The sequence below is a fragment of the Gobio gobio genome (assembly GCF_949357685.1).
Source record: "Gobio gobio genome assembly, chromosome: 5".
In the NCBI taxonomy this organism is placed as follows: domain Eukaryota; kingdom Metazoa; phylum Chordata; class Actinopteri; order Cypriniformes; family Gobionidae; genus Gobio; species Gobio gobio.
Window position 1 is genome coordinate 44,151,096 of NC_137101.1, and position 25,453 is coordinate 44,176,548.

Below are 25,453 nucleotides of genomic sequence, written 5' to 3' on the forward strand. Positions count from 1 at the left end.
ACGATGTTGTTACGTATCCACACACTTTTTTAAGTGCGTATACGGAAATCCTTGGCCTTTCCTAGTGGGTATACGGCGTATCACGTAGACTACACCACTGGTCCTAAGAGTCCTTGTGAATTTCAGAGCCTTTTAACTGCTTTTCCTGATCAAATCTACTCAACCCTGCCATGTGATGCCATTAATCACTTGATCTGTTACATTTATGTTATTAATAAAGAGCCTCACAAAAATCTGACAGTAGTGCAGGTTATTGGCTGAAGTGTGGAGGTGATGAGCTTTGATTTCTGTTTTCTGTAGAGTTTCCCGTCTCTCTCAGCTCCCCCTGAATCTACAGACGTCAATGACAATCCCTTCAGTTCTCTCTCCTCTTTTGATGGCGTGAAAGAATCTGTCCGTCAGCTGAGAGACAAACTGGAAGATTTCTGCAAAGAGAAGCTGAAGAAGATTTCTGACAGAGGTAAAGTCCTGGAGATTCATCTGCTCTCAGAAATGATCCTCCATCATCTCATATCATGTAGAAGGTCATATTAAAAAATGTCTTAGGAACGGATACAGGCATAATTTTCTCTTGACATGATAATCACACTCTTCATGTCTGTTGATTTCCACAGTCACTTTCACCAACAGTGTTCCCAGGACCAGGAACGACTTCCTACAATGTAAGTCACCAAGAAAACAAGCAGAAAAACTCACAGATTGTGTTCATTTTCATAGCAACTACAGTTTACTTCAGTGTTTCTGACAGCTTTCTGTAGCGCAGCTGCATAACCTCCAGTGAAAACAACCTCTGCATTTATCATTCAGGCACAGTACAACACAATATGTTTTTTTCTTGTTCTTGTTTTCCGTTGGAAAAATTCTTCTTCTTATTTGTTTATTGACTGCAGTTTGTGATAATCTACGTAATTAAAGTTTCGGTGGCAAATTTCTAAAGCGTTTATTTAACCATTTAAAAAAAAAAAATTCACATGGCTTTTCCTTCCATTTGGAAACTAATAACATTCCCATTTGACTATCCAGTCAAATCTGTTACGTGGCATTCAATGACATGCTTTTTAATGATATGTAGGTGAGTAATAATAATAATAATAATAATAATAATAATAATATACACCAAATTATATATTATAAATAGGGCTGTCAATAGATCAAAAAATTTATCTATAAAATGTAACTTTATTGTACAATTAATTGCACACAATTAAGCATACGCCATTTATCTCATTAAACACATTCATTTTGTCATAATTTGCTATATCTAAAGTAAACAATCAATTTGAAAGGTGATTCTCACAAAACTGTATTTCCTGCACGCTTCAACGATCATTGGAAACTCCAAAAGGACACAAAATAACCACATATAAGAAGTCTATATAATTCTATTATATAATAAATGTGTACAGAGCAACAACAACGAGATTGTACATTTCCTCCTCCCAGGGTAACAGGTGCTTGTAGATGCTCAGTGTGATTGTGATTAACTCCCGAATTCTAAGATCATCAAACTGCATTACGAAAATTATGTTAATGATGCAGGTTCACATACTTCTGTAATTTAATTGCATTAAATTATTTTAATGCGTTAAGGACTTTAAATTAATAGCATGCGTTAACGTGTTAATGGTGACAGCCCTAATTATAAATGAAAATCTACTATATACACCACCGATCAAAAGTTTGGGGTTTTTGAAAGAAGTCTCTTCTTCTCACTAAGACTGCATTTATTTGATCCTAAATACAGTAAAAACGGTAATATTGTGAACTAGATGAGTAAAGTTCGTAAACAAACTTTGAAGTTGGCCTGAAAAAGCCAGGGGCCTCATTTATAAAACTTTGCGTAGGATTTGCGTCAGAAGTGGCGTACGGATGAAACATAGGACGTGCGTACGCACAGAAATATTTGGATTTATAAAACCATGTGCACGCACATCCTATGCAGTTTTCCCTTAATAAATCACAATCAATTCTAAATGTAGCGCAGCTTTTGCAGCTTCATGTCACGCCCATAGTTGCCCATAAATAGTAACCTTAAAAAATAACTTTCCCCAGTGGACAATTAATATATCTATCTATCTATCTATCTATCTATCTATCTATCTATCTATCTATCTATCTATCTATCTATCTATCTATCTATCTATCTATCTATCTATCTATCTATCTATCTATCTATCTATCTATCTATCTATTTATCCATCTATATATCGCCCTATATCTATCTATCTAATTGCATCTATATCTGCACATTGACGAGAATATCAGTTTTGTACATTAGCTATTTCGTTCTGTTTACCATATTATTTATGAGGATGAATTGCATAACATGCCAATATTATTGCAGAACATATTTCCCTTTTCTTTTAGCAAATATGTGTTAATTTGCATTTCTGTTGTAATTTTCGTTTGATTTTGTTTGTTTTACACTGCAGATCGATCAAACGGGTGTTCGTGTAGGCTGTTAATTGTAAGACTTGCTTTGTAAAGTCTTCATGTTATTTATGAGAGGCATAGCCATTTCTTTTACACAACGGTCTACAGTTTCACACACTTTCACGTGTTTCTTCCATCTGCCGACGGTGTCGCCATTTCTCATTTCACCCGTTTTTGTGCGTACGCCTGGGTCAGAGCTTGCGTGAAGGACCGCACATTTTCCTGTCAAGTTTGCTTTGTATAAATACCAATTATTGCGTAGAGAGCGGCGTACGCCTTCTTTTGTGCGTACGGAACATTTATAAATCAGGCCCCTGGTCTTAAAGTTTGAAACAAATTTGACCAGCTTAACGTTTGAATTTAACAGTTGAAATTTAACTTTGTTAAATTTGTTAAAATTTAAAACTTGCATGATTTAACACATTTCTAACATGTTTTAGCATTATTTACAATGAATTTGCAAGTTGTTAGCATGATTTAACATGTTGTTAGCATGAATTAGCATTTTGCTAACATGATTTACCATGTAGCTAGCATGTTTTAGCACACTTGCTAGCATTAATTATTATGTTGCTAGCATACTTTAACACGTTAACATGATTTAACATGTGTCTGGTGAAACAGAGGACCCATGAGTGAAGACAGGTTCAATTATATATTTAATGAAGAAACAAAGGCAGTCAGCCGTGCAGATGATGCTGATCTGGAACAAACGTAAAAGTCAACTTGTTGGTGTGAGATCCAGGCTCCGTAGCAGGCAGGCAGATAATCAGTGAACCTTAATGTTGGTGATTATTCTGTGTTTATTATAATTAGGCCTATTATTATATTTACACTGATCAAACGGTGTGTTCATAGAGTCTCATTTCAGAAAAGTAACCGTAAGAAAGACATTACAGTATTGTACACCTCACAAGGAATAACAGTCAGTTTTATTATGGTCACTTTTCTTCAATTAGAGACTCAGGACGCAGCCTTCAAATGAGACCAAGCTAGTGTTTAACTCTTACAGGTGTGCACAGTTTTGGGGCCCTTTAGAAGTTTTGACATGCTCTGACATTTGTGCTTTTTTCAGCTGCTTATAAACACATTAATGGCCAATTTTTGAAAAAACTAAATATGTAAGTCACTGAATTAAGGCCACAAAACACAAAATAGATATGTGTCCACAAGACTTTTGACTAATGGGTGTTGTTGCCTAGAGTTTTTGCTTTAAACTGATGTGAGAATCATTGAGCCTACTTATTCACATAAAACAATATATTGATTTACATTTTGTAAGAAACTTTTTCTTTACAAAGGCCAAAGAGCAAAAGAACGCATAATGAGCCGCATAATAAATGAGCTTTTGAGTCATGTGTGTGACTTAGAGGGAGCTTAGAAACAGGACAAAGGAAATATATTTTTATGTAGTTTATTTAAAATATAGTCAACAAATAATATAAAAAATATTAAGCAGCACAACGGCTTCCAACATTGATAATAAATCATCATAGAATGATTTCTGAAGGATCATGTGACACTGAAGACTGGAGTAATGATGCTGAAAATTCCACTTTGATCACAGGAATAAATTACATTTTAAATATATTCAAATAGAAAACTATTTTATTTTAAATTGTAATGATATTTTACAATATTACCGTTTTTCTGTATTTTTATCAAATTAAAACAGGCTTGATGAGCAGAAGAGACTTCTTTCAAAAACATTAAAAATATTAATGTTTCCAAACTTTTGACCGGGAACTGAAAATAAAAAACAAAGAAATATATTGCCTATATAATTCTACATATACCTATATAAAATATAAAGTTGTTTGCATATGTTGCCCAATAGGGATGTCACAAGTACCGGTACTTCGGTACCAAGTCGGTACTGAAATTATAAATATGTGACGATACCAGCATTTCTGTAGTACCGACTCCCGCAGTACCCGCAGCTGCGTTCAGTCGCTTCTGTGTTTATCCAAGCACAGGGCTCCAGTCTGTAGCCGAATATATACTAGTGTCTGTAAATATTAAACTGCAAAATACTATTTAAATATTACTCCTGCATGTTCTGCGTCTCTGGCCTGCGTCCCTATATGAGGACACGAACGCATACACCGTCACTTCATGAGAATTTACGTTTCATTTGAGAAAACTTTCATATCATGAACACAGACACTCAAAGGTCTTCACGGCAACCCGTCAAAATAAAAGTTCTGTTTAAAAAAAAATTAATTGACAGAATATATTGGACTACTGTTGTAGCCTACAGTAGATTTAGCGTCGTCTCTATGTAATAATAATATGTCTCTACTAATAATAATAATTATGCCTGGATGGTTGATTATTTTTCACTTGATCTTTTTTTATAAACAATGTTTACTTTTAAACAGCATACAGCCTTTAAATGTTTATGTATTATTTACTTATAATGATTATTATTAGGGGTGTAACGATTCGTTTTAACAACGATTCGATTCGTATCACGATTTGAGGTTGTCGATACGATTCAAGGACGATATTGGTTCATTTAGAACGATACGATCCGAAACGATTCAGTGACTTGAAATCGATTCAGTAACTTTTTAGCCAAAAATTGTGTGACTGAAATAAATATCTGGATACTGCTCAATGCAGGTGAAGTTTCCTAGATTCCTGTTGTTTCTTGTAAGGGAATCAGGTATCAATTAATTATGGATATAAACAAACAAGTAAACAACAATTAATGGCAAATGCATTCAAATTTTATTTGAATAAAGTGCAACCAACAGTTTAGGTTGAATTAAAAGGAAGTTAACCTTTTCTGCTCTCATTTTCAATTTTCAATACATTTTCAATAAAAGCACAGTAAGTGCAACCAACATTTCAACAGTAGGTTAACCTGCTACTTCTGCTTTTGTTTTCCAACATAAAAATATTACAATATTAGTATAAAAAATAAAGTGCAACTAACTACTCTTCAGGTTTAATTAATAGTAGGTTTACCTGCTATTTTTGCTGTTGTTTTACAACATTAAAATAATACAAATACAATATTAATATAAAAAATAAAGTGCAACCAACATTTCTTCAGGTTGAATAAACTGGCCTGCTACTACTCTCAGTTTAATAAACAAACAATATTTAACAAAGATAAAATGTAACCAACTACTCTTCAATGACTCTACAGATTTCTTTTTCAAAAATATCAACATGATCTGACCGCAGAACACTTCTCTGTGCGTTCACTATGTCGCCAGCTGTACTAAAAACTCGCTCTGCTGGCACACTGGTGTCAGGAATGCACAGGTAACATTTAGCAAGGGTTGAAAGTACAGGTAAAACGTTACTAACTTAGCTCTTTCTCCTGGTGGCTTGATAATTTCTCGCACGTTGGCTTCTCTGTCATCCGCCATGCTATGTTTTGTTTTCTTAGCGCTGCTGCTGGTGCGTGCGTTGCGATGATGTCACAGATAGGCAGACTTAATCGAGTAACGTTTAACGGCTTTATCATTAAAAGTGCTAAGAAAAAATATCCATATAAAGTCTGACGTGCTTAAATCCAATGCGTTATTTCCCATGATCGATACAATCGATTGATTACCTTTTAAAACGATGTTAGATCGATATATGTCGTCCGGAAGGCCATCTTGCCGAGCACAGATCGATGTAGTTAGATCATAGGAAAATAAATCGATACATCGATGTAGTAGATGAATCGTTACACCCCTAATTATTATCATAAATAATAAACTTAATACATTTAATAAATTTTTTTAAATAGTTCAAATAATTTAAAATAATAATAAAAAACATTTAGCTGTGGTACCGAAATTGGTACAGAGTACCGTAAAATTTGTATGGTATTGGTACCGACATACAGGAATTTTGGTACCGTGACATCCTTTTTTGCCCAAAATAAACTGCTGGACAAACATTTACACCTGAGCAGATATTTGCAAACACAACCTACATCGATAAGGCAGTATGTTAGCTACTATTTTAACTATTTGAACAGTATTTTAGCTATCCAAAACTAGGCGAAATATACTAAAAATACTATGTTTAGACTGTGTTATAAACGTTTACACCTTAGCTACATTGATACGGCAGTATTTCCCATAATCAGCGTCATTAGCTCACAAAAACTAAGAGAAATTTATATAAAATATAACGTTTAGACTTGGATCACATTATAAACATTTAGGCCTACACCCCAGCAGATATTCCCGAACATTTGTAAGCTACATTGATAATGAAGTTTTTTCCATAAGCAGTGTCATACGCTAGCCAAAACCAAGCAAAATCTCTCACAAAGACAACAGTTTTTGTAATAAAAAGAAATATAAGTACATATAATTTTTTTCTATTGTGACAAGGTATGGAAATAAAATAACATCTGTCAAATATATCATCTGTGGACTTGCTCAGTATGATTCTCGATCGCACTGAGAACTGAACGACACCTGCGTGTTCTCCTGGTGCGAGGTGCTGGTGAAGGTGAAAGTGATGCAGCCACATTCCTAAAAATAAATAAAAAGTTGTTTGCATATCTAACAATGTTCGTATGGTAAGGAAGAAGACAATGGGTTGGCTTACTGGGACACAAACTCAGGTTTATTTGTCGTATAACTCGGATCACAAAACAATGTGCACATTGCACAAATCAAATTCCAAGTTCTCTCTCTTTCTTAGTCAACGGTTTGTTTCAGGCAGTTCCTCTCTGCGGCTCTTTTTCCTCGTGTCCCAGTGGCTGTGTGCTCGTCCAGCTTCTCTCTCCCCGGTCCTCATTTCCTGCGTGGCTTATAACCTGTCTCTCCACGCCAATTACTGAAACAAGAGACAGGTGTTTATCATTTGCACTTGATTCACTTACGTGCCGCTTGTCCTCTGACTCTCTCTCCCGTCAAAGACCTCGGTAAACCACGCCCCTCTCGCCACAGCATATACTGGCCAAAATAAACTGCTGGGCAATCAATGGGTATGGACACACAATGTATAGACTATATCTGTTGATGGGCCATAGGACGGACATTTATAGCACATTCCAAACATTTACAGCCGAGACATTTGCGAACCCCATTGACTGGACATTTAACACATTCCAAACATTTACACCTGAGCGGATATTTGCAAACACAACCTACATCGATAAGGCAGTATGTTAGCCACTATTTTAACAATTTGAACAGTATTTTAGCTATCCAAAACTAGATATACAAAAAATGCCATGTTTTTAAATGTTTACACCTAACATAGCTACATTGATACGGCAGTATTTCCCGTAATCAGTGTCATAAGCTCACTAAAAACTAAGCCAAAATATATATAAAATATACAGTTTAGACTTGATCACATTATAAACATTTAGGCCTACACCCGATATTCGCAAACATTTGTAAGCTACATTGATAATGCATTATTTTCCATAAGCAGTGTCATACGCTAGCCAAAACCAAGCAAAGTATAAATAAAAATATAACGTTTAGACTGGATCACATTATAAACATTTACACCCGAGCAGATATTCGCAAACACGTGTATGCTACATTGATAATTGTTCATTCATATTACTTTATATAATGTTACAAATCACCACATAAAACATGTTAAATACTGTAAACGAGAATAATGTCTTACTCTTCAGAAATGACATCCTCTGCTGGATCAAGTCGTCAAAATGCAATCAAATTTTCATCGTCGGAGTCGCAATCTTCTTCTGACAAAAAGGTGAACTCTTCCTCACTATCCAGAACCATCTGAAGAGCTTCTTCACCTGTGTAGCGTGCTATCTTACAAACGTGTAGGAACGTGAACAAATCTGATGATGAAACTTCAAGCTATATTATGGCTTTGGCAGGGGGCGTTTACAGGCGTATGGCTCACCCAAACTATTACCGTATGAATAGCGAGGTGTGTGGTCACATTATAGATATCTAGGTAAGACGTGAAAGATTGTACCTCTCGTTGATTTCATACAGATTACATAAACAGAGAATATTTGTTTTTGATACGACTTTCTTCATTTAAAAGATAAGATGGATATTTCAAGATTTTAAAAAAGACATATCTCATGTATGTGTGGCAAGTATTCACTGAGTTTTGGTTCATTGTTTAGACGCGTTTCAGATATAACTTAGAGACTCAGACGTCAGAAAGCGTTTTTACTTTATTTTACAAAAGCACAATGGTTTGTTGTTATTGTGAGTGTATACAAATAAAAGTAAACTCTTTAAAGATTAGAATGTTGTATTACTCGTTTCTGAATGACAAAAAATTACGGAGTATTTTAAGTTCTAAATACTCAGGAAAAAAAGCATCTGCCGACTTCAGAGAGTTAATATTCAGGGAGGACAACTAAACTGTTTTATTTGATGATGGATAATGATACTGATGATTTGCACAGGATATCAGACAGATTCATAATTACTGATTTTGTGTTTTCTCCATCAGATTCCAATCAGTTCACTCTAGACTTAAACACAATGAATAAACGCCTCCGTCTGTCTGAGAGGAACAGAGTGATTACATTCACTGGCACAGAGTCTCAGCCGTATCCTGATCATCCAGACAGATTTGATGGATATCTTCAGGTGTTTTGTAAAGAGAGTGTGTCTGGACATTGTTACTGGGAGATTGAGTGGAGTGGACATGTGGTAATATCAGTGTCATATAAGAGCATTAGCAGGAAGGGACGGGGTAATGAGTGTGGATTTGGACGTAATGATCAGTCCTGGGGTTTGTTCTGCTCTCCCTTCAGTTACTCATTCAGACACAATAAGATACAGACTGATCTCCCTGTAGAGTCCATCAGCAGTAGAATAGGAGTGTATGTGGATCACAGTGCAGGAACTCTGTCCTTCTACAGCGTCTCTGACACTATGAGCCTCATCCACACAGTCCAGACCACATTTACTCAGCCACTCTATCCTGGGTTTAATGTTTGTTATCGTGGATCATCAGTGAAACTGATTGATTGATTGATGAACTGTTGATGAATCAGAATCGACTGTAGAGAGCTTCTACCCATAATGCTTTGAGCTGCATGATAAATCAGTATCAGTGAGATGTTCTATAGTCTCTTATTTTCTCTTCATTAAATTTTTACTACAGCTGAACTTCTGTCATTGAAATAACATGTCAGAATAAATGTGTGTAATAAATTCTCATATAGATCAGTGTGTGTGTGTGTGTGTGTGTGTGTCACGATGAGTGACGCTGTGTATCTGTGCTTTTCTCAAACTCTATTTCAGTCATTCAGTTCTTATTGTAGTGTCACAGCAATTTATTATTACTAGTCATTAGGGTTGGGAACCGAGAACCAGTTCTTATGCAGAACCGAAACTGATTTTTGAAAAATACCAGAATACCAGAACCGCGCGAAATTCCTAAGTTTCGGTTCTGAAAACGGTTCTGGTGCAATGTGTGTGCGAAACGCTGGAAGCGTATCCTTTAATAGCGAGTGACAGCCAGTGTTGCCAAGTCCGTGGTTTTCCCGCTTTCCACTGTTGCCGCGGGCTGTGTTTCATGTCCGCGGGTTGAAATTGGGGAAGGCGACCCCAATTATGTGATATTTAGCCCCGGAAATGTGAATTTTACCAGAGAAGCCCCCCTGAAACGCGATTGGGCTTGTTTTGGGCTAGTTTTGAGTAGCAATTGTGCGGGTTTTGTTGTGAAAACCTGGCAACCTTGGCTCACCTCATCATGAATATTAATTACGTTGCCTGCCGCTTCCAGGAGTGCAACGCAGTTCAGCACTGAAAGCCCTCGCGCTACACATTTTGATATTTTCTCGTTGACCACCAGCATGGCGAAGAGAAAGTCACAAGTATGGATTCATTTCCAAAGAATGAATGATAATGAAGCAAAATGTAACACATGTGAAAAGTTAATAACATGCAAAGGAGGCCGCACTAGCAATTTGACAAAACATTTGCTACAGCACAGAGTGCCACAGGGCTTATACCAGATTTATAGTGATAAATATATATATATATATATATATATATATATATATATATATATATATATATATATATATATATATATATATATATATATATATATATATATATATATATATATATATATATATAATTTGTCAACCGTTGAGTCACCATGGTTTAGGTAAGCGTTTAGGCACAATTACCTTTGTAATGCTGAATTGCAATTTATTATTTACAAGTTCACTGAATAACTGAATTACTATTAAAGTAATATACAACTAATTAATAAATATAACTAATAAATATAATTTATAACTTGGTTTTATTCAGAGACAGAGAGATAAAATGTAATAAGACAATTTCAGAGGTGTTCATTTGAAAAAAAAATGTGTTGCAAGAATGGCTTAATTAATACTGTAATATATGTACAGTACAGGACTTTTTTGACATTGCCAACCTGTAAATTAATTTTAGAGCAAGTAATAAACACAAAATGGATTGTTTGAGTTGCGTATTGTGCCTTTTTCCTTTACCACTATTTGTTTAATAGTTTTAATGGAACCGGAACCAGAAAATTTCTCACGATTCCCAACCCTACTAGTCATTTTATTATTACTATCAAAATTACCTTTCAATTGAAATGATCACACACAGGATTCATTAAAAACTATTCAATTTCAATAAAAAAGTGTAAAATTCATAAATAAAATGTCTGTTTATTAATAAATGTAAATAAACCCATAACTCATGATCAGTGAAAGTATGAGCATAATTCTAATCTAATCCAGTTTTCTTTAAATAAAGCTGAATCACATGATCACTGTAAATGTCCAGAATGGTTGCCGTTTCTTTGTTCAGAGGTTCTGCTGGTTGTTCTGATCTAGAAAGTCTCCTGACATGATGAAACCATGTTTTTCTACATGAACTGTGTTAATACCATGGTCTGAATTCATCATGTAGTGTTTTGCGAGAGTGTTGTGGTGAATAATGTTAGTGTTTTTTTCTCTCTATCTGTCATGCGATCGTCCCGCTGCTGCTCTCAGTGCTGTAATCAACACAAATCATTATATCGTTATTAAATTGAAATTTCTTATCGCCCACCCCAAAATGACACAATATGAACTCCTGCTTTATTAATTCATTCACTATTTTAACATGTATTTTTATATTGTAAACCACATTTGTAGCTATTTCAATATTAATACTGTAATTTCTGGCATGAATGGTTTCTGCACCCAAACATTACAGAATCTCACACTCTTTCAATAGTAGTTCTTAATATGATTTACATTTGTGCATTTCTATGCACGTTTGTGATTTTAGATGCAGCAGCATGTGAACACCCAGATCACAAAATGACATGGAATCAACATTGAAACAACGTTTTTCATGATATCGAAACAGCGTTGATCTCCGATGTCGATCCGGCATGGTTTTGCCTATCGGGGTAATGTTGAACCAACATCAGACACGGCATTCAAAACAAACATAAAATCGATCTAATTGGTTTGCTTAACTAACATTGAAACGATGTTGATTTCAGTTGGGTGACATGACGTTATACTTACAATAAACAAATTTTCTACTTGATTTAAAAATCTCACATAGAAGTATAAAAGTAAATTATAGTCTAATTGAATCTATCTGTCTCAAGTTACAAATTAAAAGAATAAAACTGTTCATGTTATTTTGTACCAAATATGACTTATTTTCTGTGGGGCACAAAGAGATGTAAGGCAGACATTGGTTTTATAGTGTAAATGCAGACTAATAGCAAAACAGTAAAACTTACAAAAACAAATAATTTAGCAGATAAAAACTTAAAGTACTTTTTTTCATGTAGGCTATCCACATTAAAGCAGTGCATATAATACTGTATAGTGGGAATTGCGGCACTGAATAAAACGGCCGATTTTGTCATATAGGGTGTCAAATTTCGTTCAACCTCCCCTCCGCTAGATGGCAGACATGTCATACTTCATCCCAGACTCAAAAAACGTCACGCTTCTATACAAAATCTTTGAGCAAGAGCGCATTGAATCAGTGCGAACAAAAGCGGAGCTAGTGTGCGAGTGAGCCATTTTATCAGAGCAATATTGTCAACGTCCGCGAGTATTTGCATTAGATTATTATTATTATTTTCTAATGGCATCAATAAAGCTTACCCGCAATGAAGTGTTGGGTCTTCTATTCGCGGACCCTGATTCTGAAGGGGAATATCTGACTTCAGAAGATGACAGTGATTCTAAAAGTGAAAGTATAGCCCTACACCAAGCACAAACGGTTAATCCTTTGCCCAATGTAGATTGTCCTTTGCCCAATGTCAGGGGTGGGAACAATGTTTCCCAGGGTCGTAGTGTTCATCGCGAAGTTAGCAGGCGTGTTAGTGTTGTGGGGAACGAGGCGTGTGCTGTGCACACTCGGCAGTAGGCAGAACTGGCCGAGCTGCTCGTAGCAGGAGCAGAGGCGGTGTGACACGGGGCAGAGGGGCTATTATGCATAGTCTACTTGTGTTTGTGTGTCATATGAATAATATATATATGTGCCCCATACATGGAATCAGAGTGCCTACTGTATGTAGTAAATGGAAAATCTCTACAGCAAAAGGCCAACCGCTACATGCATTCGGTTTGTTTCTTCCATTTATTAGTAATGATTTACACAGTTTGTTTACTATTTACAATTTACCTGAGCATTCAGTATTGTGCAATATAGCATACAGAAGGTGAGGGACATTTTGGGGGGAAAGAAGTGCTGCATTTGATCATTTAAACGTGACTTTTCATGAAAATTCCATAATCCAAGATGACCACCACCCTATGACATCATAATATGGAAATTAGATGGGAAAATGTAATCCCTACATAAGCTTTGGGTCATCCTTAATATTTCTCTAATTTACAGAAAGTCTTTATCTTTTATCACTTTTAAGATATAGCCTTTTGAAATGAAGATGTCAAAATCGAACGTTTTGGGAAAAAACCTCTGGCGCCTAAGGGGTTAAACCATTTCATTTTGGATGAATTCTGGAAGAGAGATGTGGGGAGAGGCAAATTAAAAAGAAGAGTAAAAATTAAGAGGTAAATTAAAGTCGTTCTAAGATTATTCACTCATTGTGACGTCGTCTCGAGAGAGAGAGTGATAACTGTATGCAAACAGTGTCCTTTGTCCTTTGAGTGAGTAATTGTCCTCCACCATTTTGGCATTAGGCAAGTTTTCCCAGTACAACGCGGGAAAACTTTCCCAGTACTTTCAGGTGTTTGCTCATATGCTTTACGTTACTGAGACGTCCCTGCCAGCTGTTAGAATGACATCTATGGTATGTATATTAGACGTAAATAATTCAGAACGTCGGCAATCCGCTCTTTTAAAGATGCTCATCAGATGTTCATACGCCTGCAAGACATCTAATTTATGTAGCCATTTTAAGATATGATTTCTCCCATAAACAAATTAAAACCCATAAAATGCTTTGCGTTGTACGAGAACAATCGTACAGCACATTTACCACAGTAAACAAAACAATGTTTCCTAGCAACAACAAACGGTGCTAAAAAATAAAGAGAAAAAGAAACCATTTACAATCCTCTGTTGCTCGACTGCTTCTTACTTGTAAACACTTACTTATATAACAGTTCAAGGCCAATAAAGCGGCAAATATAACTGTAATGCTTACAAACGTGTGCAAATGAAAAGTTTTCGTGACCACGCAGCACAGCAACCTCACGTGAATGAGTAACTTCAGAAGGCGCGAGTCTGTTGATGTCATTCACTGTGACTCCGTCCTGGCAACCCCCTGACAGAATTTGGTCTGAAAGCAGGGGTTTCTGACAGGAAAGTGGTTTCTGAAGTGTTTTTTTAAATATACCGTATATTATATATCCTTCAGAAATCATTCTAATATGATGATTTGATACTCAGTTATTATCAATGTTAGAAACAGTTGTGCTGCCTAATATTTTTTTGGAACCTGTGATACTTTTTTCAGGATTCATTGATGAACAAAAAGCTTAAAAGAACAGCATTTATTCAAAATAGAAGTATTTTCATAATGCTTTTCTTACTTAGTATTTTTGTCTAGTTTCTGGTCCAAACATCTAAAAATTCTCGAAACAAGAAGCATTTACTAGCCAAATAAAAATGATTGTCTTGTTTTGGGGGGAAATAACTCAAAATTAAGGGAGTTTTTGCATAAAATAAGCAAAACAATCTGCCAATGGGGTAAACAAAATAATCTTAATTCAAACAGAAAACAAGATTATTTTGCTAACCCCATTGGCAGATTATTTTGCTTACTTTAACCCTTTAGTCTCCAGCCTATAAAAAAACCTTCTTCATGTATTTTGCAACACTTCAGCTTGTGATTCTTATCTAGTGGGGGTCATTTTTTAGGATTCTTTACCTAACTGAAGTCTCTGAGATCCTGACACCTTGCACTTCTGGAGACTCCAGGTAGGTTGCAGCTCTGGAAAATGGTGGCGCTGGAGACTAAAGGGTTCCTGATGGTTTCACCCTTAATTCTTCACCTTAATTCTTAATTATTTTGCAGTTAACAGGTGTCTTTTCTTCACCACCTGTTTTTGTCAGATCCTGCTGACCCAACGAGCATTTCACTGTCCAATGGGCATGCCTTAACTGCAATGTCTAGTATTGCATTAGTATTGCATCCTTCTCATGGGCATTTAATACTTTTTGACTTTTCAGTCTGAGTTAAATCTCTTTTTTGGCTCAATTTATCTGTAAAAGAAAACATGCCTAATAATTCTGCACACCTGAATATAAGGTGATTTTCATTTCCAGCCTTCATGAACAATTATATATCACTTATACATTATTAAATACTAAATCAATAGTAGTTATTAGGATTACTGTGGTTTGGAATTGGTCAAATGTGCCTGGAAAAAAAATATGATCAGAAAATCAACGTGCCTAATAATTCTGCACTCCCTGTATACGCGTTTCTGTGTGTGTATATTTATATATCGGACGAACTTGACAAACTTGCTTACCATGTCATCAAATCTAATAATCCAATCCTCAAATATGTGTAAGTGAGTGTGTTTTGCCATTTAAAAACCTTCATAAATTATCTTGATTTTGATCTATAACGTGAGATGGGCGCCGCCTATCTAGAATAGAGTAAACTTTATAGTTACTTACACTATGTGTATCTGATATGAATGATACGTAGGCAAATTATTTTTGAATGGATTGCTATTGCTGCTTCCAGTGACACCAGTGTGTATTTTACAAACTCTAAATGTATTGTTTTACTAGTACTTATGTGTATTTAAATGTTTGAAACCTAAAGTAAACATTATGTGGTTGAAAACACTGCATATGTCAAGTCACCTTCTACTTCAAGGTACGCCCATTTCAAGAAACACCTACTAGCAACTGCATTCCACGCCCACTCCCAAGATAGCGCGCAAAATCGATGCACTTTTGCTATCAAAACAAATTACTGAATAAATGCACTGATATGTACCCCATAATTTTAAAAAAGCCTTTACACTATTATTACAAAAAGGTTTGTTCTCGCTAAATTGTACCCAAACGCAAGATTGTTGCCTATCATAATAGAATAATTACCCCTTAATTAAAAAATACTTTAATTTTCCTGGTAATTCCCCCTTTATTCCCCAAACATTACATATTGTTATCTTATACCTACACATACTTACTTTATAGTAATATTATAATTACCAAAAGTTACACTGTAAATTTGTTTTATTTTTTTTACTTTTACTTTCCAGGCTGTAATCTTAGCATTACCGCTACTTTTATACATTGTACTCTTAATTGTTAGGGCTACTGTTTCAGTTTTTGGTAACACTCACGCCCGTTTCACACATACTCCGTTTGCAGTGCGTATGCGGTGCGTATTTTTTTCCGTACCCATGTTAACGGATTACAGCTTTCACACTGCGCGCGGATGCTGTCCGTCAGTCCGTTCCAGGTGCGGTGCGTCTGCAGCAGTCCGGCGATCGTTTCCGTACCGAGTCTATTTTTTGCTGTGCTGCACTGCGGAATTAAAGTGACAGCACATTGTTCGCTTTAAAATAAACATGTACTGACACGAAAATCTAGTAATTTTACCACAGATGTATGTCATTTAAAATATACTCTGTTTCAAAGTCAACACATGGCTTTTTTTTCTCGGGTAAAGCAAGGAAACGACACCTTAACTGGCATTTAGGTAAAAAAAATTGAAATAAGGAAGAGCATGTACATTCCTGGAGGTGGAAAAACAAAGGTCTTTATGACCTGCTTTTAAAAGGGTTTAAAAACGAAAGAGAAGACGAGAGTTGGCTGTTTCTATTGTAAGTTTCTAATTTAAAATGTTTATAGGCTATAAGTTATATTTCAATGTTTTGCCACTTGTGTGAGCTAAAGTATAGGCTATATAAAGTTATATAGGCTATATAAATATAAAGTAATGAATTTAATAAAACGTTGTTTAAATGTACTACGTTAAAACGTGACATCTATGAAAGTGTAAACAAAGAGAATTGCAATTCTGACAAGCCATGTTCAGTAACAACTTTTGGATTTGAAATGAAAACAATAATGAATAAATGCTGTGTTTGTGGTATACAACCGCGGATCAGTTGCGCTCTGCAAACGCAGCATATATGAAAGCACAACAGCGCGTGCTGCTCCTGCACCGCATACGCACCGCAGACGCACTGCAGACGGAGTATGTGTGAAACGGGCGTTAGAACTGGGTTGGGCAACTCTGTTCTCTGTTGTGTTTGATTAGGGTTGGAACTAAAATCTGCTGGACATCAGCCCTCCAGGAAATAGTTGCTCATCCCTGCCCTAGAATAAGGATACATTTATGAACATTAGTTGATTCATTAGTTAAAATTAACTGTCGATTGTACAGCATATATTGTTTAATGTTTGTTTATATACATACTAATATATTTTTTACATATGTATATGTTAACATTTAACTAACATGAACCTTAAAAATAACCAAGATTAATACATTCGCAAAAACGTTATTGTTCATTGCTAATCAGTCCCTGATGCGTGATTTAACGCATAATCAGCCAAAGTCCGCATATTCATGCGGGGGCCGCATTTTTTCAAATACGCCGCACTTTCGCCGCATAAATTGCCTATTTCCGCGTGCAAAATATGCGGGGCTATCATGATTTCATAATCCCCGCATTTTCGTTGCAAAAAAAGTCATATATATTAGCAGAAAGTTGAAAAATTTTCGTTTACTTCACACAAGAGCCGCCATTTCCGCCTATTGCCATGGGAACGTTTTGAAGTGACGTGATTACCCGACGCGAACGTCATCGAAAAGCTTCAAACCCCGTGGAGAAACCATAGATACCGGTGAAACCATGATGAAGCACAAACTCCCATTGGCCAACAAAAATAACAGCAAAAGAGCAAAGCAGTTTCCCTGTGTGCTGACTGATTTCAAAACACAGTATCATGAAGCTTTGAAGCGTTATGAATCAATGAGTCGATTCAGCGGTTTGAAGCGTTATGAATCAATGAGTTGATTCAGCGGTTTGAAGCGTTATGAATCAATGAGTCGATTCAGCGGTTTGAAGCGTTATGAATCAATGAGTTGATTCAGCGGTTTGAAGCGTTATGAATCAATGAGTCGATTCAGCGGGTTGGATCGCCAAAGTCACGTATTTCAGCAGTTTGACACGCGATCCGAATCATGAATCGACTCGATGATTCATAGCATCATGATGCTGTGTTTTGAAATCAGTCATCACTATATAAGTCGTTATTTAGTTTTTTTTGCACACAATACTATTATCGTCGCTTCATAAAGTTATTGTAGAACCACTGTAGTGAGATGGACTTTGTAACGACGTCTTTAGTAGGCTACCTTTTATGGGTCTTGAGAGTACATTGTGCCAATGGAGGCCTTTCTGAGCCATCGGAATTCAACTAAAATATCTTAATTTGTGTCCAACAACATAAAGGGAAGTCATTAATGACAGAATTTTCATTTTTAGGTGAACTAACCCTTTAAGAGATTGCACTTTGTGCATTGGAAGCACTCAAATGTCTGTTTTGTATAGCGACATCTGTAAAACAGGAAGTTATTTATTAATTTTTTCAGAAGTTGTAGCATATTCCTTTTGTAAAGCTACAGAACTTGATTGACTAAATGTTTTGTAAATTTGAGCCATTATTAAGGTCTTCAATAAAACAAGATGAGAACTTAAATATTCCAGCACTTTCTGTGATGTAGTGCTTTTTTTCTCTTTCTCATCAAACCGCAGTTTTTGCAAGTTCCCGCAATTTTATTGCATAAAATTGCATAAATATCCCGCATTTTTCATCGCATTTTTTAAGAAAACGTGCCGCATAATCAAGGATTTTTGCCCGCAACAATCACAAAAAAAAGCCGCATTTTTCTGGAAGGACTGGCTAATATATGACACCTAATGTAGTTACAATAAGGTTACAATTGGTAACAATAGTTAAGTGTGTTTTTCTTTTTTTTTAAGGTTGAAGTCAAAGACCTCATTGTACCTGCTCTGACCCCATCATTGTTTAGTGACCACTGTGTCTTATTTGTTTCTCCTGTTTTTAGTTTTTTTAAAAAGTAGAACTTGATTTTTCATTGTTCATTTATGACACCTAGTGCTGTGACTTTTGTTAACAAATATGAAATACTTAAATGGACTACTTTTAACTTCTACTGTTACTACTTTTATATACTTACCTTTACTTTCATATGCTTGTACCTTTTCAACTTTTGGGCTAACTGTTGATATGTTTAATGTTTTTTAAAAAGAGACATGTTGTATGAGTGTCTGCATCTGCACGTTGACAAATACATTCATAAATACTTGTTTAAAAGTAGCAATGTTAATATTATTTAATATAAGCTTAGTTTAAGTTGTAAGCATGTTATTGCTTCAGACATGTTCTTTTAGAAGGAAGGAAAGTTTTTTTTATCGATTTTCATCTATTGTTGCATAAATACATAGTTTTGTTGAATTTTATTTACATTTACATTTATGCATTTGGCAGACACTTTTATCCAAAGCGACTTACATTGCATTCAAGGTACACATTTTACATTTTTGTCAAATCTTTTGAATTTTATAGTCAAGTCACCTTAGTAAGTTATTAAAGAATGCAAACAAAATTCAATTCTGCTGTAAAACAGCTTTTAAAAAGACAAACTGTCATTGTTCAGCTTAAGTCAGTTAAGTGTTTCTACCCAGTTCAGTTCAATAGCTGTAAAGTTAATAAATTATGGAGAAAACCATGTCAGTGATGTCATCATTTTACATGATGTGGTTATTATCCCAGGCGGCATCGTGTGTGTGAGTGAGTTAGTGAGTGAGAGAGGGGGGCACGGGCGCAATCGAACAGTGGACACATAAAAATATACTCCATCATTTTGTTCATACAGGACATCATTCAAACTGCAAAGTGTTTACTTATATCTGTATATCCCGTTCTTAAGCTTTTTGCCACTTCTATCGTGAGAACGACTATTGCAGTTTATAACACAGCAGGTAGACGGCATCTTGAACATTGCGTTCTTCCCTCCATGCAAAGAAGTCTGGCGACTGGCGCCCGTTTGTGTCGCGGATTCCCAAAATGCTTTGCGTTTACCACTGGGAATACGTCATGATGACGACACATTAGCAATCTCTATTCAGAATATTTAATCCATCTACTGCTTGAAAATTGAAACACATCACGCCGACATATGGTGGTACCGACTACGGTAAGACAGTAGTAATAATGTAGTAAGATATGTTTGGTTCATTTGCTGACAATCTCCAGTGAGATGTAACGTTACTGAGGTAAAGTTAACGTAAAATCAGAGATAAATCTTTTGATTTCCATTGTAGTTATCTTTCATTTGGACACTTAGGGAAAACTACACAAAAAGAATCTGAGACACAATTTAAAGGGATATATCACCCAAAAATGAAAATTAGCCCATGATTTACCTCAAGTAATCCTAGGTGTATATGACATTCTTCTTTCAGACTAATACTATCTGAGTTATATTAAAAATGTCCTGGCTCTTCCAAGCTTTATAATGGCAGTGAATGGCTGTTTCTGTTTTGAAGTCCATAAAGTCCATGAAGTCCATTGGGTCTCATGGCCTCGGCAGCGCCAGTCCTCAGACTAGGTCTGTTACACATGCGCCCCCTACAGCGCTGGCTGAATCGCCACGTTCCAGCTCACGCATGGCTCTCGGCCCGATTACAAATCAAGGTAGACCACAGCTGTGTGTTGGCTCTGGCTCCTTGGAAAAATCCTGTCTGGTATCAGACGGGTGTGAGTTTGGGCACTGTTACGAAGTGGAAAGTTATCTCGACAGATGCATCCAACCTAGGTTGGGGAACCCTTTACGAGGGCAGGCCAGTCTCCGGTCTCTGGTCAGACTCGGAAAAAAGCCTTCACATAAACTGTCTAGAGATGGAAGCAGTCACGCTATCGCTAAGAGCTTTCTTTCCGTACATAAGCACCACCATGTCCTGATCCGTACGGACAACAGGGCAGTGATAGCCTATGTAAATCGCCAGGGCGGTCTAAGATCTATTGGTCTACACACAATGGCGGAAAAAGTCCTAATATGGGCGGAGCACAACCTGAGTTCGCTGAGAGTGACTCATGTGCCAGGCATTCTGAATCTGGGTCTGGACATGCTGTCCAGGGGCAAGTGTCCCCAGCAGAGTGGTCTCTTCACCCACAAACGATTCAGACAATTTGGGGCATGTTTGGAGAGGCAAAAGTGGATCTTTTCGCCTCGCAAGACAATGCTCAATGCCTAATATATTTCTCCAAACACAAGGACACGTTGGCCCACGAATGGCCCAACCTTCCTCTTTATGCTTTTCCCTCAATCTCAATGTTACCTCAGGTTATAGAGAGAATCAGGGAGAGCAAATGCGCTGTGCTTTTAATAGCCCCGCTTTGGAGAAATCAACCATGGTTCTCACTGCTAAGTCGGATGTCAGATACAGCCCCGTGGCCAATGCCGCTGAGGAGAGAACCTCTCTGAAAGTGTATTAAACACTATTTCTGAAGCTAGAGCCCCCGCGACCAGGCGGCTCTATTCAGGCAAATGGTCAGTCTTTTCGGACTGGTGTAAGCACGAACCTTGACCCCACATAATTGTGAGGTGTCAGAAGTGCTCACTTTTTTACAAGAGCTACTGGACGCGGGTCGTTCCCCCTCCACGCTCAAGTTTATGTGGCTGCTATAGCAGCGTACCACATTCAAGTGAATGGACTGTCACTGGGAAAGAACGATCTTACCGTGTACTTCCTCAAGGGGCTAGAAGGCTTCACCCACCTCGCCCCCCTTCAGTCCCTATATGGGACCTGTCCACGGTCCTGGATGCTGTGAAAGGCTCAACATTCGAGCCTCTGCATTTGGTGAGCTTAAAGCTCCTATCACTCAAGACCGCTTTTCTGCTAGCGATCGCATCAGTTAAGCGAGTGGGTGATCTGCACGCGCTCTCTGTGAGCGCCTCTTGTCTGGAATTTGGGCCAAACGACTCTAAAGTCGTCCTCAAACCAAGACATGGATATGTACCTAAGTTATTTCACTTTCAGCACTCTTATCATCGTTAGATGAGGAAGATGCTAATTTGCTCTGTCCTGTCAGAGCGCTGAGAATATACATAGAGCGTTCCGCTGTTTACAGGCAAACTGAACAGCTCTTTGTGTGCTTTGGCGGCCACACCCGCGGGTGCGCGGTTACAAAGCAGTCCTTGTCACGATGGATAGTGGATGCTATCTCACTGGCTTATGAGTCCAAATATCTCAGCTGCCCTTTAGGCATCAAAGCCCATTCTACTAGAGGCATGGCCTCATCGTGGGCTTGGTCTACTGGCATTTCTCTGAATGATATCTGTGTGGCGGCAGGCTGGGCCTCCCCGTCCACTTTTATCAGATTTATAATTTGGATGTCCCTGCCTTACAGGCTGGGCTTCTCGCCGTATAATACATATTAACCCCTTATGGCCCGATAGTCCGGTCTGGGTTAAGTATTTGTAAAAGTCATAAGCACATTCCTTATAGAACTCAACTCTGTCTGGTCTATATATATATATATATATTATATATATACATATATCTTGTGTGATATTCTCTTTGAAATAGCCCGACTCAGGTCTGGCTCATATTGGGGACTTCTATGACTATCATATTTACGGGCCCACTTAGGTCGGCCTGGGTATGGTTTCTCCAGGCAATCAGAGCCGTTAAGCGAGCACAACGTTTTTCATTGGTCCCCCATAGCGTTTAGTAAGACGCATCGTTTTAGCAAAACGCAATATGAGAGTACTCTCGAAAGGGAACGTTTCGGTTACTTACGTAACCTCGGTTCCCTGAGAAGAGGGAACGAGTATTGCGCTTGCTTGCCGTGCTTTGCTTGCTCAGGGAGTCGCTTCAGTCGATTTAACCTGACGAACCTGGCGAGACAGGGTCTTTTATACCCTTGGCTATGCAAATTCTGCTACCCCTTGTGGCGGGAATATTAGAGGGACCTGATTGGTTCGTCCCGCCCAGCAGTCTCGCCATAGGTTCCTGCAGTAGCAGTGGCACAGCCAATCAGCACGCAGCTGCTTCCTGCTGAGAGCTGTGCAGCTGCACTGCGTTTTACATGGTATTTTTTGGATAAAAATTTGCTTCAAAATCTCAAGGAAAGGAAATTCCCCCATTGCGTTTAGTAAAACACATCGTTTTAGCAAAACGTAATACTCGTTCCCTCTTCTCAGGGAACCGAGGTTACGTAAGTAACCGAAACGTTATGCGACGCTGCAGGATCAGAATGAAATCAAGAATCTATAGTGTTACCGTTCAGAGTGATTTGACCTGATTCCGTCGATGGGTAAGTTTCTTCCTGACTGAGTTGAGAACATTGGGCATTCATGTGGGTGTTTAATAACGGTGTTTTAAAGGTGTTCAAGATCCTTCCCTTTTAGTATTTAATGCAAGGAATTGCTGTTGTCCTATAACTTGTTTTTTTGTTTCTTTCATTTATTTTGATTTGTAATTATGGCTCGTCATATATGGGTTGAATGACGTGCTGTTAAGTTGTTTTGTTTCTTTTTTTTGTTGTATTTATACTGAGTTGATTTATTTTTGGTTTATTTTCTCATTGTGATTTCTTGTTTTTGATTTTGTGTGTACTGTGTGTGCGAGCATTTGCAAAGCTTCTTTTGCTAGGTGCTGAGGGCTTCAGCCAGGAATCCTTGCTTTCTCCACGTGTTGGTGGTGATTTGAACACTGGGTGGTGTGCAGTGAGACGTACGGATTTTGTGTGTGAGTGATAAGAAGTAACTTTGAATTGTGTGGCTGTATTCCTGGCCCATTAGCCCTCAGCCCAAAGCTTTTGATTGAGTAAATGTTAAGTTGTGGTGACTGACTTTGTGATAACGTATTCCTCTTCTGACAAAGTAACATTATGATCTGATGGTGTCTTGTCTGATATGTTCAGAGTATTTTTAAGGTGATTTTTGTATTAATAAAGAACTCTTTTGTACGATTTTCACGTCATTCTGTTCCTTACTAGTGCAACCAACTTGCGTGCTTTAATAAAGTGTATTAATCATTCTCTGTGTGACATCAGAGTGGCGTAGTCGGTTTTCTTAAAGTTGTATTTATTCTAACTTAAAGGGGTCATAGAATGGTACATGCACTTTTACAAGTTGATTATAGGGAAATGTGTGTTGGCAGTGCCTGTACACAACCATCCTATAATGATAAAAATACATCCAGTGTTTTTTTTTAATATCCTTATATATTTTCCCGTCTCAAATCGAGCCGTCTGATCGTGTGACGTTACACGGTGTACGCCCCTCCTAAGATTGTTGATTGACAGCAGCGTTTCAACACAGACCCGCCCTGAGCGAGCTGTCATCAGTCCGCCATTGTTGATACTCTGGAGCAGAATGGCGTCTAAGCGATTGTGGTGTTGTGTTTTATTAACCTTTATATTAATCTTTGCAAATCGCTTGCACGCTTCACAATGAATGAGGCTAAAGTTTACAGGGTAAGTTACATTACGGCATGCTTTCTGTGTATGACGTTCTCAATATAATTCATAATCCCACGTTTATAATGAACAACGCGTTATGTTTGTTATTACAAACTGTGTACTCGGGTGATAAAGTTAACGTGGTAACACTACACTAAGCTTACTTTTGTACATGGTTTATAACGGTGTCTGTTACTGATTAAGAAGTAATGTAAAAAAAAAATCTTATAACATAACATCAATCTGTCAATGAACTAACACATCAGTAAACACATAGCAACTACGCTACTCTGCCAGTACAAAGATAGATCAAAGTGACATGACGTTAACCAACCATTCAGAAATGTCCTGTTTGAACTTCGTTGGGTTCGTCATCTGTTCCTGGTCCGACTCCGGTTCAAAATGATAAGGTTGCTCAGATGTGTCCTCAGAGACTCCCGTTGCCATTATTTCTCGAAAATATACCCTCAAATGTTGTCAAGGCAACACTCCACGTGTGTTGTGGTGTTGTGTCGGGTCGAACCGAACGCCCCACAGAGCAGAGGGGGCGGGGTGAGCAAAGCTCATTATCATTTAAAGTCACATACACTGAAATGACTTACTGAAAACTGAGTTGGTTTTGACCAGGTAAAATGAGTGTTTTCTTACAATACTAATGAGAATTTTTAATTAAAGTATATTACAAACTTTTCATTTAGACACTAAAGAATCATATTAACTTGTACAAAAATGTCATTCTATGACCCCTTTAAGTAGTTGCGCCCTTTGTGCGACTATATTTAGATTCCTCCTGCCACACCTGCATAGCCAGCAATGAAATTTACTCTCTCAAGATCCATTAGTGTACTAAAAACATATTTAAATCAGTTCATGTGAGTACAGTGGTTCAATATTAATAATATAAAGCCACAAGAATATTTTTGGTGGGCCAAAAAAACAAAATAACTTGTATAGGGATCAAGTTCAAGTTCAAGTTCATTTATTCGTCTCCCTTGGGAGAAATTTGGTTTAGAGACAGGGTACTGCTGCATAGGCAGACATAAAACATATAGACAACATAAAACATAAAACATCCAACAAAGGAGAGGGTACATAACTGG

General features: G+C 37.2%; 2 protein-coding genes across 3 annotated transcripts in view; one reads left to right on the plus strand and one right to left on the minus strand.

Moving 5' to 3' along the window:
- LOC307126525 (E3 ubiquitin-protein ligase TRIM16-like) overlaps positions 1 to 9,577 on the plus strand; it is a 17,466-nt gene extending 7,889 nt beyond the window's left edge. The window contains exons 4-7 of one of the 2 annotated variants that reach the window (XR_013816502.1): positions 301 to 460; positions 615 to 662; positions 8,048 to 8,130; positions 8,854 to 9,577. Coding sequence is in view for 1 of the 2 variants with exons in the window: in XM_079817088.1 (XP_079673214.1) it covers positions 301 to 460; positions 615 to 662; positions 8,854 to 9,380 (735 nt within the window). In the remaining variant the exon portion in view is untranslated. The remainder of the gene's footprint in view (positions 1 to 300; positions 461 to 614; positions 663 to 8,047; positions 8,131 to 8,853) is intronic. The other variant, XM_079817088.1, reaches the window with a different exon arrangement.
- LOC307126529 (uncharacterized protein) overlaps positions 1 to 25,453 on the minus strand; it is a 1,210,917-nt gene that overhangs the window by 475,130 nt on the left and 710,334 nt on the right. The gene's annotated exons all lie outside the window — the stretch shown is intronic.